A 19,572-nucleotide genomic window follows, 5' to 3' on the forward strand; every position below is an offset into this window, starting at 1 on the left:
ATGGCAGCTGTTGATGATTTTGCTATACCCATTTACACCTCGTCTAGACTCATTTTTTGTTTCTTTACTTGTCCCATTATCATCTCCTTTTGCTTTGTACAATCTTTTGTCATCTAATCACCCTTGCCTTCCACCCTATCACAGACCTTCCCTTTTGTGCTTTCCTCGCCCCCCCCCCCTTTCCCTGCCCCTGCACTTGCTTAAAACCTGTTACATCTCTAACTTTTTCCAGTTCTGACGCAAGATCGTCGACCTGAAACATTGGGGGGAATTTTGCCAGCGCTCAAGGGGCGGGTTTGGAGGCAGGACCAGTGGCAAAATTGCAAAAATTGACAGCGGGTCCCAAACCCGCTGTCAAGCCACCTCCAAACAATCTTCCCGGGTGTCGGGTACCCAATTTGCGCATGGACCCGACACCTAGCAGCGGGAAGAGGCTTATAGGCACTTAATTGCTTGTTAACAGGTTGTTAACAGGCAGATAAGAGGCTTTTTCCAATTTTGACAGGTCTACCGTGGGCTTCCCGACATCCGGACACCACACCGGGGTAAGTCTGGCATGCTGTAGGTCTACTGTAATGTTTCTTCATTGATGACAGATGCAGAAGTGGTGTGAAGGATCCAATGGTACACTGGTGAGTTTCAGAGGTAAGAAAATGTTGGGAAAATCATTTTTAATGTATTTAAACTTTTCTGTAGGTAACAAGTTTTGAAGTGTTTGTGTAGTCCCACCTCATTGGGAGAACCTCTCTCACCAGTGACACAAGCTTCTGTAACCTCACCTGCAGCTGCAGCTGCCATCTGTTCTAGCCTAAGGAGGGAATCACTGGAGAGCCTGGGTGCAAGGGCTTACCTTTGTACAGTGATTGTCAGTGTTTGCAGCACCTCAATGCTGTCAAACACTGAAAAATCACCTGTCAAAAGAAATTATGTGTGGCCCCTTTAAGAAAACCAGCAGATGACGCGTCATCAACTGATGTCATCTGACACCAACTTTCTCTTAATTGGCAGGCAAGCCTGCAGGGCGGGCTTAACAAGGCCAATTGACGCAATAGCATCGGACGTCATTGGGGGCGGGATCGGAACCCCGAAGACAGCTGTCCCGCCCCCAAGCCACATCGAAAGGTAAAATCCAGCCCCTTAACTCTGTTTCTCTCTCCACAGATGCTGCCTGACCTGCTGAGTATTTCCAGCATTTTCTGTTTTTATTTCAGATTTCCAGCATCCGCCGTATTTTGCTTTGAAATGAGATATGACAGTGTTTATGATTTTTGCCTCATTTCTTCTCTAAGTTGCAGCAGTCTACACAATTAAAGATAGAATGATTGCAATGATGTAGAATGTACATAATCAATGTGTGATTGTGTGCATATCACACCTAAATACACCTGATTCCTTTCTGCGTAGGCAAGATCAAATTCATTGGTCTTCTCGTCTTCCCATTGCTTGTGAAGATCAGTGTAGGTACTTACATGTTATAAAGCAGTATATAGACACCAGATCCTCACATCTTACTTTTGGTGTACTGCAGTTTCCTACCAGGAAATTGACACAAACTGAGTGTGCTGAAATAAGTTACCACCTTTCCACTTGGCTCAGAGCGTGAGCTTTGCTTCGGCAAGAATTTTCACTTCACTGTAATGAGGGGTGTGTCACTGTAAAAAATAAAATTTGCTTTGAGTGTCAGTTCCTCCTTTCTTCATTAACACAATTGTCTGGAGCAATTTATTTCCCACCTTACATTAACTCAGAATAAAATGTGGGAGAGGGATTGCTGCCATTTCCAAATTACTGCTGAATCTTGCTTACTTGCTCGGCACTTGTGAAAGTAACAGGACAGCATTTTATCCAGGAAACAAATGTGCAGTAAATTTTGATTCATGGGTTTACTCATATCATACTATTTTATCACTTGATGGGGCCAGTGTTCTGGCGTCTAATTCGTAAGGCCCCATTGTTTGCCTGACTTTTTGATCAGAGGATTTAGATGTTCCTGCGACATCAAGGGGATTAATAAAAAAGAAAATTCTTACAATAAAGTCAGCAACATAGGTTTTTATTGATAAATTAGCTATATCATGCATAGTGGGGCTTGTCTGATGTTACTGTTGTAATTCATGCTGCATTACAGAAAAAGAAGACTTAAATGCTCTAACCTGTTTACTGCCACATCTCTCTTAATGGTAGCCTGTGTTTGAGTCCTTTTCATAAACAGTGTTATTGACATGGTTGGGCATAGAGTACCTGGCCATTCTCAGCAAAGATGTTAAACTCTGTCCACAAGTCACTTACTAATTCAATTCAATCCTCCCCCATTTTGTTGTTGATGATATCGCCTAGCTGGCTTCCCATTCTCCACCATCCCTGAACTTCAGCTCATCCAAATCTCTGCCACCCATATTCTACCCCATGCCATCGTCCCCATGCTCGCTGACCTACATTGGCTCCTGGTCTTCCGATGCCTCCAATTTAAAATTCTCATGCTCTTGTTCAAATCTCACTCCTCCCGATGTTGGTAACTTGTTCCAGCCCTACAATCTTCTGAAAACTCTGTGTTCTTCCAACTCTAGCCTCTTGTGCAACCCCCACTCCTTTCATCCCACAACTGGCAGCCGTGCCTTCAGCCATCTAGGCCCAGGAGGTGTTTCTTTCAGTTGCATGGCAGAAATCTGCCATCAGTATGGTGGCGGGTCCTACATGTAGCAACTGATGACATGTAGCCACTTTAGTGCTCTAGATGTCCAAGTCTAATATTATGTACAAGCTCACTCATTACCAGTTGCTTAATCCAAGTTCTCTTTAACAAAGACAAGGGTCTGCCATGAGATTGATCCCCCTTCCAGGGTGCTCGGCGACAGACCAGAGCTCTCCCTCCAAGTAAATGTTTTCCCTTCTTTCTATAGACCTACCTCATAGCGTGGTTCTGGATCTTGAACATTGGCAGAAGGAAACTGGAATCCACCAGATACAACAGCTGGGACCAAAGTTTCTTTTATCTGTCTTTCAATACTGTAAAGATCCCCATGACCTGTGAAGAGCCATTGGTCCACACTTGGAGGCAACCAGCATATCACATTGTTCAGATGGGGATTCCGGAGTGCACAAGATGCCGAAGCAAGTCTGTGAATAACACATCTGCAAAAAAAGTCTGCATTTCTTCCAGAAATGCCTGAAACAGACACTCCAATATTGTTCCTTATGATGTTATTTATGAAGACACAGAATAGGAAGGGTGACTGGGGATAATCTTGGCTCATTCCTCTTTTGAGAAATAGCCTTTCATCTACCATTACATGGACAAAATCCATTATTCAACCATGTACTTTCATATTCCTTCATGAGGGCTGCATGAGGGATATATTGAATGCCTTCTGAAAATTGATGAAAGTAAAGTAAGTAGGTTTCCCTTGTGTCTTATGAACTTCTACGGTCTCAAATAAAACCACAGCCAGCTCTTGAGTTCCTTGATAGTTTTCACTAGGGTTCTTCCTTCTTATTGGTTAAAAACCACAGTTGCATTCTGGAACACCAAGGGAATTGGCATCTGAAATAAAATCCTATTCACTGACATCAGAAAGGCAGCTTCAAGATGAGACAGCTTTTCTAGGCACTGCTCCCTAAGACCGTTACCATCCCCCCATCCTACATCAAAAGCAAAGTAGCCTTTAGGACTTGGACATGAATAATGTTCATGATTGCACGCTACCATTAGCTCGGCAATGCAGTGTGGAGTCCACTTCTCTAAATGAAATGGTTCATTAAAAGTTCCTGGGGAAGAAATTCGGTATTGCCCTGTTTGGGGTGCTAACTTTTAAAAGTTGAAAAAATTAGCGCCGGGCACCTCCTGCAGCTGCCAGTGTTTTCGGCCGGCAATGATGCAGAGGGCAGAACCGAAGTTCGGGTCCGATACGCTACCAGGGCGATGCGCATGGTGATGACTGTAACATTTGCATATTGAATTATCATTGGCCCGCAGGCATCTGTAAGGAATACCTATTATATTCACATGTGATCACATGCTGAGTTGTCATTGGCCTGAAGGCATCCGTAAGGACTACTATTGTTTTGAAGACCCAGGCTAGGGGTCCTAATGCCAGGCTTTGCCCACTGGTGCTGCTATGAATAAGATCACAGACCTAATGCTTAATAAAAGAGTTAAACTGTAATACTCCGTTGTCCTGCAATTTATTATTTTTGTACAAAGTGTGCAAAACAAGACAATGACATCATGATCTCCGGGTGAAGGAGATCAGGGTGCAATGCCATACCGCCGCTGCAAACCGCCCGTTGAATATAGTGGGAGTCGATCTTCTTGCCACGCCCAGTCGGTAAGTGATTGGCGCCCCATTATCACCCCCCCAGAGGCGATAACAGGAGGCACTAAGGTGCCCTATTTCTAGCCCATTATCTGTGCAGCACACTCTGCTTTATGAGTTCTTTGAAGAGCTGCATACTCATTTGCTGTTAGCACTATTCCAGAAAGAGCCCTTCCAGCCATGATAGTCTTTGGCAAAAGGAAACATGGTTTTGGATGATTTGGGTGAAATTGTGGATGAACTCAACTCACTGATCTTCCATCTTCTCCATAATGACCCTCATGGCGCACTATATCATAATTCACTCCTGCAGTAGTTCTTGGTTGCTCTAAAGAGGCTTTAAGTATTACTTGCAACCAACATCTCTACTTGGCTCCAAGGTTACCTATGAATGAACAGCTTTTAGTTTCAACTTGGTTATGACTTCAGCTGCCGAGGCAAGAAAATCATTGGTTACATCATCTGCCATTGAGGCCACTCTCTTGGCAGTCACATTAATCCAGTCCAAGTTTCATGAACAGCAATATCCACCTTGACATGATCACTTGTAGCACAGAAGCCATCAGCCACTATAACCTGGCGGTCATTCCTGGTCATAAGGCCCGTGGTGCAGAGTTTTCTACTGACATTGAACAATGCAATTGGGAAATAAAGGATGCTTGAAGCAATTCATAACTACATGCTTGATGTCAGACTGCTCCAAATCATATGCCGGTGCCATGAATTTGGTAAACCTCAGATAGGAAGCTGAGGAGACACCTGCCATGGGGATTTGCCCCAAATTTGAAGCTCCACATTTGACATATTCCAATCACTCTTTCAACCTTGATTGACAACACATCAACTAACAGAATAATGATTGAAGATGATTTTTGTGCAATTGTTATCCCTTATGGATGAACTAAACGCACTAATCCCACCTTCATCTCTGTGACAGAGTTTCTGCCAGGATTCCCACTGGGGTGACTCTCAGGGACATCCAAAATCAGATTCCACATCTTTGAACCAATGACAGCCATGTGCCCACTGCAATGTATGATCCCAAAATTTTGGGGGTTTGGGAGGATGAAAAGTGAGATTTCTACCTGGTGGGACCAGGAATTCAGGACGGAGCTTACTTATGCCAGAAATCTGCCCTTGTTACACTGGCCCTTTAAATTCCCATCAAGGGGCATGTATGGGGAGTTCCCTGGCTTCCTTGGGAAATTCCGCTCATTCTTCTCTGAAAAGGTCTCCTGGGAAATCATGAAATAAAAAGAGAAAATTGCTGGAAGCACTCAGCAGGTCAGACTGTGGAGAGAGGAAGCTATGGTTAACGGTTCAGGCATTATGACCCTTTGTCAGACCCACAAAATGGGAAATCACATCAGCCATGAGCTGGTGTGAGTCCTGCTGAGGGTCTTAAGAAAGTCCCATTTACTGTATCAGTTCTGAAGAAGGGTCTGCATCCAAAATGTGAAAATGTATGTTCTTTCCACAGATGTTTACTGGCCTGCTGTGTGTTGCCAGCATGTTTTGCTTCAATCCCCATTGTAGGTCACATTTTGAGTTAGTGTCAGTCGAGAATTGTGGGTTTTGTTATACTCGTAGGAAATGACCTTCAATTGGAGAGGTTGGCATGGGTAACTGTTTGATGGTGTGCATAGTTTACAACTCTTAAGTTTTACTCTGAAGCCTGATCAGTGAATTTTGGGGGGGGGGGGGGCGGGGTGCAAATGAGATGGTTTTAGGTGATATGCAGCTCAGGTCTCTCAGCAGGAAACCTTTGCACATTCCAGAGCCCAGCACAGCAACACACCCTTCAGTTGTCTCCTGGCCTCTCCACATCACGTGCTTGGAGCAGTCTGCTCAAGCCTCATTAGCATATACGCTTTCTGTTTGGGTGTCAAAACACACCCCCATATCTCAGATTTGGTATAATCCCCAATACACCGCAGTGTTGATTGTACAACGGATCATGAAATAGGTATTCCTTGATCAAATAAAACACTGTTTGGATTGAGCGCGAAACAGGAAGATTTTACATGTTCAGGCATGTCAATTTTGTGAAATAAAGTTGGGTAAAGATGTGTTATTTCAGATTATTGCAGTAGGAGACGATGGTTCCCCCCCATGTCTGAGAGTTGGTTTAGTCTGCAGTATAGCGCTCTCGGTCGCTCAGTTCACGCCGACCCAAGATGGCCGCGGTTCGGGGTCTGGCGACAGGGAGTCACGAAAGGGATATGATGACAAATTACGTTTGAACTTTTTTTTTTGACTCACTCATCATCATACATTAAGAAAAAAAAATCAACGCCCCCTTTTTTTTACCCCCCCATCTCCTCCCACCTTTCCATTTCGACTCTTAATTCCTTTTTTTTTTACAACCAAATCCTTTCAATCCGTCAAGACATAGCATGATAGTACCAGGAAGAAAATGGGTGAGAAGCACGAACTGCGTCTTAAAAGCCCAGTGGGTGCGGAGCCTGCTGTGTATCCCTGGCCGTTACCAGTCTATGTAAGTGGAGGGAAAAAAAAACACCCCAACCTGAAACAACAAGGAGGTTATTCGCGGGCTCTCGGGGCGGTAATCAGGCGGGGAAGTCGGAGAGAGCGCGGATTCGTTCGGGCCCAAGAAGCACCGACAGCGAAACCTCCCTTTAAAAAAAATACTTTTGTCTAAACTTATTTTATTTAAAAAAAATTAATAGCTTGTCGATGCGCGGCGGAAATGTTTTAACACATCTTGAGGAGAAAATGCTTATTTGTTAGTGTGTGTGTGTGTGTGTGAGGGAGGGAGCAGCACCGTCCTGAGCCGGTGCCGGCGGACGGGATATTCTCTTTGTCTGAGCCCTTACATTCATTGTCGGCTGAATTCATTCGAGTCGAAGCGGCCTTGATCCGGGTTTAAGGGGTCGAGTTTTCCTTGTGTTCTGGGGCGGGAAGGCTGTTGTCGTTAATTGCGGGGAATTATTTTAAACTGAATGGGCAAACCCCCATTGTGTTGTAGAATGATTTTAGTCCTTGGCATTTGCCCGGGTTTCCTATCCGCCCTGTGTGTCTGACTTGAACCGCCTGTGTGTGATGTGAGTTGGTCCTGTTTTGCTGGCCAGTTTCAGAGATAGGGAGGTTGTTTGAGGCCTAAATAAATAAATGTGTGCAAATTTTCTCGGTTCTACCTACGGTTTGTTGGAGTGTATTTTCGAGGTACGTCTACTTTCAGTTTATCTCAGTTCCACGTGCTGAATTTCCCCTGTCGCTATATCTTTGATTTTTTTTTTGCTTGGGGTTTGCGTTGCACTGGAATCACGAGAGAAGCATGTTACCGTGGAAAATGACTGTGTAGCTTGTCTGTTTTGACTTCGGAATGACTGGAATTCATGAGGAGCCACTGCTTTTTATGGACGTGTTTCTGCAACGACTAGTTATTATAGTGTATACACACACACCCGCGCATGTCTTCTGGGACCTAGAAGTAGATATACTTTTGAATTAAAAAATATATGTAACATTGGCAGTATTTCGCCAGTCAGGCGATGCCAGGCTAGGCGTGAAGGTTGCCAGTGTGTCTCTGGTATAATGACCATGCGTTGTTATGGTTTGATAGTGCACGGCTCCGTGCTGACGTTCCTCTGGGCTGTGGGAGGGGAAGACTCATTTTGGCAGGTCAGCAATAAACAGCTGTTAGCTCAAAACGATACCGTGATAGATTAGCTAAGGGAAAATACAGGGTTCTTCCCTGAAAAGGTTGAGTGTTGCCTTATCTGCATGTCTTGTTACCAGAAATGCCACATAATGTTACAAGCTTATTGACTAATATGTTTGTAACATTATGTTTTCGATGAGAAATTCAGAAACGTCTGTACTGTAACAATCTATGATTCGGTTATGAGTTACACTCGCCAATGTTATGGCGATAATTTGTGTATTAAGTTTTTTTCTACACGTGATGTAGAAAATGTGCACATTCATCTGCATTGTCACTGGAGGAAATGTGGCAAAACAGATTATCCGGTCATCATTACATTGCTGTTTGTGGGAGCTTGCTGTGCGCAAATTGTTTGCCGCATTTCCTACATTACAACAATGCCTACGCTTCAAAATGTACTTCGTTGGCTGTAAAGCGCTTTGAGACATCTGGTGGTTGTGGAACGGCGCTATATAAATGCAAGTTTTTTTGTGGTCGTTTAAAACCAAATGTTCCAAACTATGGAGTCGTCGTACAACTTACTACAGGATATTAGGATGAGTTTTAACATAGAAACTAGGAGCAGGAGTAGCCCATTCGGCCCCTTGAGCCTGCTCTGCCATTCAATAAGATCATGGCTGATCATCCAAATTCAGTACCCTGTTCCTGCCTTCTCTCCATATCCCTTGATCCCTTTAGCCTTAAGAAATATATCTAACTCCTTGAATATATTTAATGAATTGGCCTCTACTGCCTTCTGTGGTAGAGAATTCCACAGGTTCACCCCTCTCTGGGTGAAGAAATTCCTCTCCATCTCTGTCCTAAATGGCTTACCCCTTATCCTTAGACTGTGACCCCTGGTTCTGGACTCCCTGACCATCGGGAACATCCTTCCAGCATCTAGTCTGTCTAGTCCTGTTAGAATTTTATAAGTTTCGATGAGATCCCCTCTCGCTCTTCTAAACTCCAGCGAGTACAAGCCCCATCGACCCAATCTCTCCTCATACGTCATTCCTGCCATCCCAGGTATCAGCCTGGTGAATCTTCGCTGCACTCCTTCCATGGCAAGAACATCCTTCCTCCGATAAGGCGACCAAAACTGAGGAGGAAAAGTAGCCTATAATATCTTAAAGTATTGTAATGAACTTTTCATGGGGAGCTGTTAAATACATAATTCATTTCACTTGTGGAAAAGGCTTTAGTAACTGCAAAGAGTTCTATTTATACATTGTGTTTTTGGGGAAAAAAATTGAAAGGGATGCTAGTACCTAGTCAGTCATTTGAACAGAAAACTAAATAGGCTCGTGGGCACTCTTGATTCAAAAGAACTCATTTTGAATTTTTGAAATTGAGTAATTGAGGTTTTGTCTTTTGGCTTATGAGGATCTGAGTGCTTAAAATTGGACCTGGGCTGTTGTACAAAAACAAAATGTACATGCTTAAGTTCCATAACTTTTATCTCCCACTTAAGGTCAGCTTTTAGAATAATCAGTTAAAGGATATTAATGTTACTGTCAGTGTTTAGCAATGTTCTAATGTATGTTGAATTCTATGCTATCCAAATTACAAGTTCATGTAAGTTTTCTTGTGGCCTGGAGTGATGTGAATATGATAAATATAGCCACAAGCACAGCTTGCCAGAAAAAGTGTGAGCTATAAAGTCGCAAGTGAATTATAACTTCACGAGTGGAAATAATTATGCTGTCTCGCTGCTAACGATAACAATCTCTTTATCTAATATTTAATGTCACTATTGGGAGGGTAGAGAATCCTTTAATATTCCCAATTAGACTGTGTAAAATTCTTATGCAGCATCAGCAATTTGCAATTATATAGCACAAAGTGGGAGGGCGGCCAGGAGAGCATTTTTGCAGAGATGCAAACAATAGTAACTTGCATTTATACAGCACCTTTAACGTAATAAAATGTCCCAAGGTGCTTCGCAGGAGCAATTATCAAACAAAATTTGACACCGAGCCCCACACGGAGATATTTGGGCAGGTGACCAAAAGCTTGGTCAAAGAGGTAGGTTTTAAGAAGCATCTTAAAGGAAGAGACGTAGAGATGCCGAGAGGTTTAGGGAGAGAATTCCAGAGCTTCGGGCCTAGGCAGTTGAAGGCACGGCCGCCATGGGAGGAGTGAAGAAAATTGGGGATGCGCAGGAGGCCAGAATTGGAGACATTTTTGTAAACTTTCATTTTTTTTTCTTCTCCTGAAGACACATTATTGATGTTTTGGTTTCAGGGGTATTTGAACAAGTAGCCAGTCTTCATGTATGAACCTAAACAGTGAGTTTTGGTATATTATTAGCCGGAGAGTTTAACAACTGACTCACCAATCCTGTTCCTGCCCAACGACTCATACACTTTCCAGATAGCAATAAGGAATGGAAACCCTGGCTTAATTTCTCCTTTCTCTTCACTCTCCTTGACCTGGGGATCTGAGGCCAGTTGGAATTTTGTAACTGTTGGTTTAGCTGAGATCAGCAGACATGGTACAGAGGGGGATTGAACTGGGACCTTCTAGTCTGTATAGCACACCAAATTGTGTCTTTACCCAATCAACCATCAGGCAGACCTATCTTAGAAAACTGTTAATAACCACTCCAAATTCATCAGTTAAGATGTCATGCAAGCAAATTTGGATTTTACCTCAGTGACTGCTAATCTACACTTCAAAAAAAAATCAATACTGCTTATTACCTTTACATTGTTGATTTATTTACACTGTCTCGTTTATTTGGTGTGCACCTTTCATAGTCTACAGTAGCTGGTTGTTGTCATGAATGTGTCCTGCAATCTTCAACTTAAAAAAAAATCTTTTGTCTAGTAATGAGTTTTTTTTACACTTTTATTTAACTTCTGATACACATGCCTTCATTTTTTTCCCCTTGATATTTCAAGGTCCTGCATTTCTGCACCCAGCCGTCTATCTACATCATCTTTGATAAGCTGGAATGTGATGACATCGCCATTTAATTTGTTCCTTGTACAGCCTATGGCATCTTCCTCTTTTCCCCCTCCCCATCAGTGTGACTCAGTTCAAAAGGGATAGTCTTGCTTGACCAACATCATTGAATTCTTTGAAGAGGTAACAGAAAGTAGACAAGGGTAATGCAGTAGATGTAATATATCTAGATTTCCAAAAGGCCTTCGATAAGGTACCACATAATAGACTAGTGAATAAGGTCAGAGCATGTGGAGTTAGGGAACAAGTCGCTAGCTAGCTGGCTGCAAGACAGAAAGCAGAGAGTAGGGGTAAAGCTCTTCAGAGTGGGAAGTGGGGTCCCACAAGGATCAGTGCTGGGAACCACTGTTTGCAGTTTATGTTGACGATTTAGACTTTGGAATCAGAACACAATTTCTAAATCACCTATCTAAGGAAGGATATACTTGCCTTAGCAGGGGTGCAACTAAGGTTCACTAAATTGATTCCTGGTATGAGAGGGCTGTCCTATGAGGAGAGATTGAGTAGAATGAGCCTATATTCTCTGGAGTTTAGAAGAATGAGGGGTGATCTCATTGAAACATACAAGACTCTGAGAGGGCTTGACAGGGTAGATGCTGAGAAGCTGTTTCCCCTGGCTGGAGAGTCTAGAGTTAGGGGGCATAGTCTCAGAATAAAGGGTTGGCCATTTAAGACTGAGATGAGGAGCAATTTCTTCACTCAGGGTTGTGAATCTTTGGAATTCTCTACCCCAGAGGGCTGTGGATGCTCAGTCATTGAGTATATTAAAGACAAAGATCGATAGACTTTGGGACTCTAGGGGAATCAAGGGATATGGGGATAGAATGGGAAAGTGGAGTTGATGTAGAAATTCAGCCCTGATCTTATGGAATGGCGGAGCAGGCTCGAGGGGCCATACGGCCTACTCCTGCTCCTATTTCTTATATTTTTGTGTAATTGGGAGGACTGCTACAAATTACAAGAATACAGTAATAAACTTGCAGAATGGACATATAATTGGCAAATCAATTTCAACTTGGATAAGTGTGAGGAATTACCTTTTGGTTTAAAAAAATAAATAAATAAATGAGGTCGCATATTACTTGGAAAATAAGTAATTAAATGGGGTAGAGGAGCAAAGGGATCTGGGAGTACAAATCACTAAAAGCTGCAACGCAGGTTAATAAGGCCATAACTAAAGCAAACCAAGCACTAGGGTTTATTTCTAGAAGGATAGAATTGAAAAGTAGAGAAGTTATGCTAAATTTGTATTGAAACATGGCGTACTGTACAGTTCTAGTTGCCATATTATAAAAAGGATATAGAGGCACTGGAGAGGGTGCAAAAACGATTTACAAAGATGATGGGTACAACCTTGCATTTCTGTTATCAGGAAAGAATAAACAGGCTGGGTCTCTTTTCTCTTGAAAGGTGAAGGGTGACCTAATAGACGTGTTTAAAATGATGAAAGATTTTGATAGAGTAGACACTGAGAGTTTCCACTTGTGGGGGAGAGCATAACTAGAGGCCATCAATATAAGATAGTCACCAAGAAATTAAATGGGAAATTCAGAAGGAAATTCTTAGCCAGAGTGGTGAGAATGTGGAACAGGGAGTGGGTGAGGTGAACAAGGGGAAGCTCGATAAGCATTTGAGGGAGTAGAGAATAGAGGGTTATCCTGAGCGTTAGATGAGGAAGGATGGGAGGAGGCTCGAGTGGAGCATAAACGCCGGCATGGACTAGTTGGGCCAAATGGCCTCTTGCTGTGCTGTATATTCTATGTAATTCGATGTAATTTAGGAGTTGAGTGAAAGTGGGAACATGCGTGGTCGAATTCCCATATGTGGTGCACTGCCTACTTACAAATTTAAAGCAGGAGTGTGGTAACTTATGGCCTATTTATACAACAAAACTATTTCAAGAAACTGTTCCTCAATATTGCTCGAGGCTTTCGTTGCTTTGGAAACTGCCCTGTTTATTGTTTAGATGGATTTCACAGTAGCTGGACAAAAGAAAAAGATCTGTGTGCAGTTTTGTATCATGTAGCTGCTTTTACATCATATTTAACATCTTTATTTGTGAATGCAATGGATTCCTCATTTAGTATTGGGAAGTCTGTACAAGCAAATTGACCTGTATTGGTAAATGAGAATTCAAATATCTAATGCCCAGATAAGATGTTGGAAATGATTAACATTGTTGCTGCAGATATTCCTCCTCACTTTAGGTGTTAGACCCGCTAGAGAAGCAGTGCAGTTTCTTCTAACTTAACCATGCTGCTGTAATTGATGACTTCATAAACAGGACATTAGTCATTTGTACAGAATTAGTGTAGGGAGTGGGTTTCTGTTATTACTCAAGTGCCATTATTAGAATTTGAGAGAAGATGTAATTTGTAGAACAAAGGGCATCCCAGAGAGCTTTACAGATGAGATAAATGAACATGGGAATGTGAAGGAGACTAGATTAAAATGGATTTAAGGGGCGGAGTTGAAATGGCAAGTCTTGCGCAGGAATGGAGGTGAGGCAAAAGGATTTTGGGAGGACGTTCCAGAAGGCAAGGACAACATGGCTAAAAGAGTGGCTGCCAGTGAAGGAAATGAGGAACAGGGAGTTAGACCACTGTTGGATGGTAAAGTGTGAGCAGGGATACAAAAAGAAAGACTTGCATTTACATAGCGCCTTGAACGACCACCGGATGTCTCATAGCACTTTACAACCAATGAAGTACTTTTGGAGTGTCGTCACTGTTGTAATGTGGGAAACATGGCAGCCAATTTGCGCACAGCAAGCTCCCACAGCAATGTGATAATGACCAGGCAAACTGTTTTTGTGATGTTGATTGAGGGATAAATATTGGCCAGGACACCGGGGATAACTCCTGCTCTTCTTCGAAATAGTGCCATGGGATCTGAGAGCAGACGGGCATCAGTTTAATGTCTCATCCAAAAGATGGCACCTCTGACGAGTGCAGTGCTGCACTGAGTGTCAGCCTAGATTTATATGCTGAAGTCCTTGAAGAGGGACACAAATTTCTGACTCGGAGGCGAGTGTGCTACCCACTGAGCCACAGCTGACACTGAAAAAGATCACTGAGGTAGGGTAGGAAGGACTAGAGACGCTTAAATGTGAGGATTGGTTTGTGGGGGAACAGGATCAGTAAAGTCTAGCGAGGACTGTGGTAATCAAAGTGTAATGTTTTAAACTGGTTTGAATGCGAGCACTAGCATTTTAAAATAAGTTATAGCTAAAATTTGAAGTTATAAAGGCAAGATTGAGTCTCAATGGCAATAAGGAAGTGTTGGGCAGATGGAAGAAGGCAGTCTTGGTGAAAGAATGGATATGGGGAGTCTTTCAAAACATGCGAACTGCAAATCTGGCACAAGTGTTCCAAGCCCTTTTATGTTCAAGCTTCAAAGAGCTGACTTACTCTTCCAAGTCCCAATCTGTAATGTCAAATGGCTTGAATGTTTTTGTTGGGTCATCTGCATTATTCAGGATTGCATTGACTTGCAGTCCATAATGCAATATTATGGTAAAACTATCCTAAATTGCAAAATGCTCTTAAGGACATTTTCAGTGTCGATTTGACACTCTCTTGAACTGAGTTATGACAAAATTCCAGTCACTTATTAAAGATTATCGGTTTCCAAAATATGTTGTACTTTAATTCCAGCAACCAAGGAGAAACAGATTTTCAAAAAATTCTGAAACAATGAAACAGTACCACTAACAGTGATATTAATTTGTTCTAATATTTTCATTGTAACTGCAACAGAAATATGCTTGTATAGTATAAGGTGCAGTTTGGCATACAAATCAGTATGATATTACTTTGATGGAAATCTCAAATCAAATCAACTTTTATTGTCATTGTTAGTGCACAAGTGCAGTACAACGAAATATAGGCTTGCGGCTCCCGAGAGTGTACATTAGGATTAAGACATTTAAACATTCAACATACATTTGGCTTGTAATACATTAACATAAACATAACCATAATAAAGTGCATTGGCAGATGTGCAGGCTTTAGAGTATTTGTGGAGTTCAGTAGGATGACAGCCCTGGGAAAGAAGCTGTTCCTAAATCTGGTCGTACGGGTGCGAATGCATCTGTAGCGTCTTCCAGATGGTAGGAGGGCGAACAGACTGTGGCTGGGGTGGGTAGGGTCTTTGATGATCGACCGTGACCTCCGTAGACAGCGTTTCTGGTATATGTGCTCTATGGTCAGTAGCCGGGTGCCGGTAATGTGTTGGGCAGTTTTGACTAGCTGCTGCAGGGCTTTCCGGTCGTAGTAGCTACAGCTGCCATACCATACTGTGATAGTTTGTCAGGATGCTCTCTATAGTGCAGCGGTAAAAGTTAGAGAGGATCAGGGGTGACAGATTACATCCCTTCAGCCTCCTTAAGAAATATAGGCGCTGCTGGGCCTTCTTCACCAGAGAGGAGGTATTGAGGGACCAGGAGAGGTCTTCCGTGATGTGGACTCCGAGGAACTTAAAGCTGTCCACCCTTTCCACTACAGCCCCATTGATGTGGATGGGGGTGTGACTTCCGCCTTTGGACTTCCTGAAGTCCACAATGATTTCTTTTGTTTTCTTGGTGTTAAGGGCCAGGTTGTTATCGGCACACCACTTCACGAGATGCTGGACCTCCTCCGTGTAGGCTGACTCATCGTTGTTGGTGATCTGGCCTACTACCGTGGTGTCATCCGCGAACTTGATGATGGTGTTGGAACCATTAACAGCCACACAGTCGTGGGTGAAGAGGGAGTAGAGGAGGGGGCTCAGCACACATCCTTGTGGGGCCCCCGTGTTCAGGGTCGGGGGGGGAGGTGTGGTTACCTAATTTGACAGACTGGGGTCTGTTTGTTAGGAAGTCCAGGGTCCAGTTGCAGAGGGAAGTGTTCAGGCCAAGAGTTTGGAGTTTGGTGGCCAGCTTGTTGGGGACGATAGTGTTGAATGCTGCGCTGTAGTCTATAAACAGCATTCTGATGTAGGTCTCCTTACCATCTAGGTGATTCAGTGCCGAGTGTAGAGCAGTTGTGATTGCATCCTCCGTTGATCTGTTTGCACGATAGGCAAACTGGTGTTGGTCAAGGGAGGCAGGAACACTGGCTTTGATGTGGGCTAAGACCAGTCTCTCGCAACACTTCATTATGATGGGTGTGAGTGCGACAGGTCGATAGTCGTTCAGGCACGTCACAGCCGTTTGTTTTGGCACAGGAATAATGGTAGCGGTCTTGAAGCATGTAGGGACTACTGCCTGGGCCAATGACAGATTGAAGATGGCGGTGAAGACATCAGCCAGCTGATCAGTACATTCCTTGAGTACCCGTCCAGGGATGCTATCCGGTCCAGCAGCCTTACGTGTGTTCACTCCGCGTAGAACACCCCTTACGTCGGAGGTGGACAGAGTGAGCACCTGGTCTTCCGGGGGTGGCAAGGCTTTGGTAGCCGGCTCCATGTTGTCCCTGTCGAAGCGAGCGTAGAAGTTGTTAAGCTCCTCCGGAAGGGAGGCATCACTAACCGGGGGACTGGTGTTTTTGCCCTTGTAGTCAGTGATGGACTGGATGCCTTGCCACATGCGCCGGGGGCCCGAGTTGTTGCGGAAGTGATCCTCTATCCGCAGTGTCTGTTTCCTTTTGGCAATCCTGATACCCTTTTTTAGGTTGGTCCTAGCTGCACTGTATGCCGCCGCGTCGCCAGATTTAAATGCTGCGTCGCGTGCTTTCAACAGTGAGCGGACCTCTCCGCTCATCCAGGGTTTCTGGTTGGGCTATGTCCTGATATTTTTATGGGTAGTGACGACCTCGACGCAGCTGTTGATGTAGAATAGCACTGTGGATGCGTATTCCTCGATGTCATTATGGGCAAACATGCCCCAGTCAGTGCGTTCGAAACAGTCCTGAAGCTCCGATACTGCCCCCTCTGACCATACTTTCACTGCTCTCACTGATGTTCTCCCTCTTTTGATGAGCAGTTTGTATGCCGGGGCTAGAAACAGGGAGAGGTGGTCAGACTTCCCAAGGTGGGGGCAGGGAATGGCCTTATAAGCGTCTACAATGCTCGTGTAGACTTGATCCAGTGTGTTCTCCCCTCTTGTGGGGCAGGAGACATTCTGGTGGAATTTCGGTAGTACAGTTTTTAGGTTTATGTGATTGAAGTCCCCGGTTATTGAAGTCTACAATAAGCATTGTAGACGCTTATAAGGCCATTCCCTGCCACAACCTTGGGAAGTCTGACCACCTCTCCCTGTTTCTAGCCCCGGCATACAAACCGCTCATCAAAAGAGGGAGAACATCAGTGAGAGCAGTGAAAGTATGGCCAGAGGGGGCAGTATCGGAGCTTCAGAACTGTTGAAATCTGGTTTATACTTGTGCAAGAGTGCAGCAGTTCTGAAATGCGAGCAGCCGTTGGAACATATCTGTACTACAGTTTTATATGTTGGAAGGCAGAAACCAGATTTGAACACACAACTTGCATTTATATAGCGCCTGTCGTGACCACCGGACCTCCCAAAGTGCTTTACAGCCAACAAAGTATGTTTTGAAGTGTCGTCGCTGTTGTAATGTAGGAAATGCAGCAGCTAATTTGCGCACAGCAAGCTCCCACAAACAGCAATGTGATTATGACCAGATTTTTTTTTAGTGATGTTGATTGAGGGATAATAATTGGCCAGGACACTGGGGTTAACTCCCCTGCTCTTCTAAGAAATAGTGCCATAGGATCTTTCACGTCCATCTGAGAGAGCAGATGGGACCTCGGTTTAACGTCTCATCCGAAAGATGGCTCACTCGGTAGTGCACCGGAGTGCCAGCCTAGATTTTTGTGCTCATAACTTTCTGACTGAACGGAGGGTGTTATCAACTGAACCACGGCTGACGCACAAATCAAATGAAGGGTCGTGTTGTTGATACTTGGACACTTATGGCACAACCTTTCAGAATTCAACACAACCAAAATAAAAATTAAAAAAACTTGGTTGCACAAAGGAGCCTCGAATTCCACACAGGAGAGATTATCAGCAACAGTTAAAAAGCCTTGCATGATTTCGCCCCATTTGTTGTCTGTCGTCACTTTTACCTCAAACATGTGCAATTTACTTTGTATTACGTATTTTCTACATCAGATTTCACTTAATTCACCACTTCCAAAAGAGATTCAGTTAAATGGCTCTTGAAGTTTCGGCACTTTTAAGCTGGAACCTTTGCTATCCTTAATCAGCAATCACATATTTCTGGAGCTAAAATTGTTTTCCTTGATCGAAGCAAAATCACTAGGTTTCTCTTGCCACTCTGTCGCAGATCTTAACGTCACTGTTTTCTTGGTGCTGCCGCTGCTTCTCCATCTTTCGCCAATGCCAGTGTCATTTCAGTTATGGTTGGAAATAACTCCCCTCCTCGCTAAGTGGTTACTCCCTTCAAAACTCCACCCCTGAAAGTTTCTCGGCTTGATGCGTGCAGTGTATGTGACTGCTGCCTGCTTAGTGAGCGGCACCACCATTAATCACATTAAAAGGTCAAAGAATTGCACTCAAGGAATAGTGACCTGCATCTCATGATCCACGTGTTGGGCGCTGTAGAGTTAGTGGGTTAGTCTGCATACTCTATGTACACAATGCGAAACCATAGAAAAGGCGGTTTGCTTAAGTTGAGAAACCTAGCTGAAGGCTTAAGATATATACTGTAGGACAGTAGGTAATGTGAGTCAACATTAAAAAAAAAAAAAAAAATGGGTCATGCTGTTCTGTTCACCTGTCATGGTTACAAGATTATCAGGCTCTTGAATGAACATAGTCGTAAAAATAACATGCGGTAGTATCAAAATACTGTGCATTGGTTCATCTTATTAGGCCCTAAAAGTATTTTGCCCATGGTAGAATTTGTTTTCTCCACCTACATGTTTAGTATGTCCGAAAAGTTGATTTGGATTTAGAAAAAAATAGATTGGCTCTTTGGAAAAGGAATTTTGAAATTTAAAGAATTTAATTTGTGGTTTGTTGTGCTTTAACCAAATAGATTTCATAAGTTACACTTGAATTTGGAAGGTTCATGAAACACCTCGGAACTGTGTAATTTTTAAAATTATTTTAATTAGGATGATTGTGGCTATTGTGGTGGTCCCACTTTTTCCACAGTACGGAAATAAAGGATAATGTTCAAGTGGTGGATTTCAAGTTCACCACTCAACCGAATGCTGATTTAAAATGTAATCTTAGTTATACTGCCTTCCGTGCAAGAAGGCTTTGTCCATAAAACTGACCCAGGTAGCAGATCAGTAGATATGTAGGTTTTGCTCAAATCTGAAATGGTGACACTGGAAGAATAGTCAGTGCATTACTTTGTAAATCGTGGAAAGTATGTTTCATTTAATTTATTTTTACAAGTAAACTCCCATGAATAAGAGTTTTGTTAACTTGTTGATCGTTGACTTTTTTAAAATCTCTCTCTGCCAACTAATGATCTGTTTGCTCTATTTCTCCATCTCCTCTCCCTCCCACCCCCCCCCCCCCAAAAAAAATTTAGTTTATATTTTGTCTGTTGATTTTCTGATATCATGAGACCTATGTGTATACTTTAGCATCTTAGTCTGTCCCTACTGATGTTTCTCTGGTATCACTGGTGCTATTTGGTTAATATGCTG

General features: G+C 43.2%; 1 protein-coding gene across 5 annotated transcripts in view; it reads left to right on the forward strand.

The window, feature by feature from the left end:
- The first annotated feature begins 6,484 nt into the window (after positions 1 to 6,484).
- dot1l (DOT1-like histone H3K79 methyltransferase) overlaps positions 6,485 to 19,572 on the forward strand; it is a 98,726-nt gene continuing 85,638 nt past the window's right edge. For all 5 annotated transcript variants that reach the window (XM_086004666.1, XM_086004662.1, XM_086004664.1 and 2 more), the window contains exon 1: positions 6,485 to 6,810. In XM_086004666.1, the coding sequence (XP_085860792.1) occupies positions 6,730 to 6,810 (81 nt within the window). In that variant the 5' untranslated portion in view covers positions 6,485 to 6,729. The remainder of the gene's footprint in view (positions 6,811 to 19,572) is intronic.

Source organism: Somniosus microcephalus, chromosome 13 (genome assembly GCF_052327205.1).
Source record: "Somniosus microcephalus isolate GS21.2 chromosome 13, FLI_Smic_1.0, whole genome shotgun sequence".
Taxonomy (NCBI): domain Eukaryota; kingdom Metazoa; phylum Chordata; class Chondrichthyes; order Squaliformes; family Somniosidae; genus Somniosus; species Somniosus microcephalus.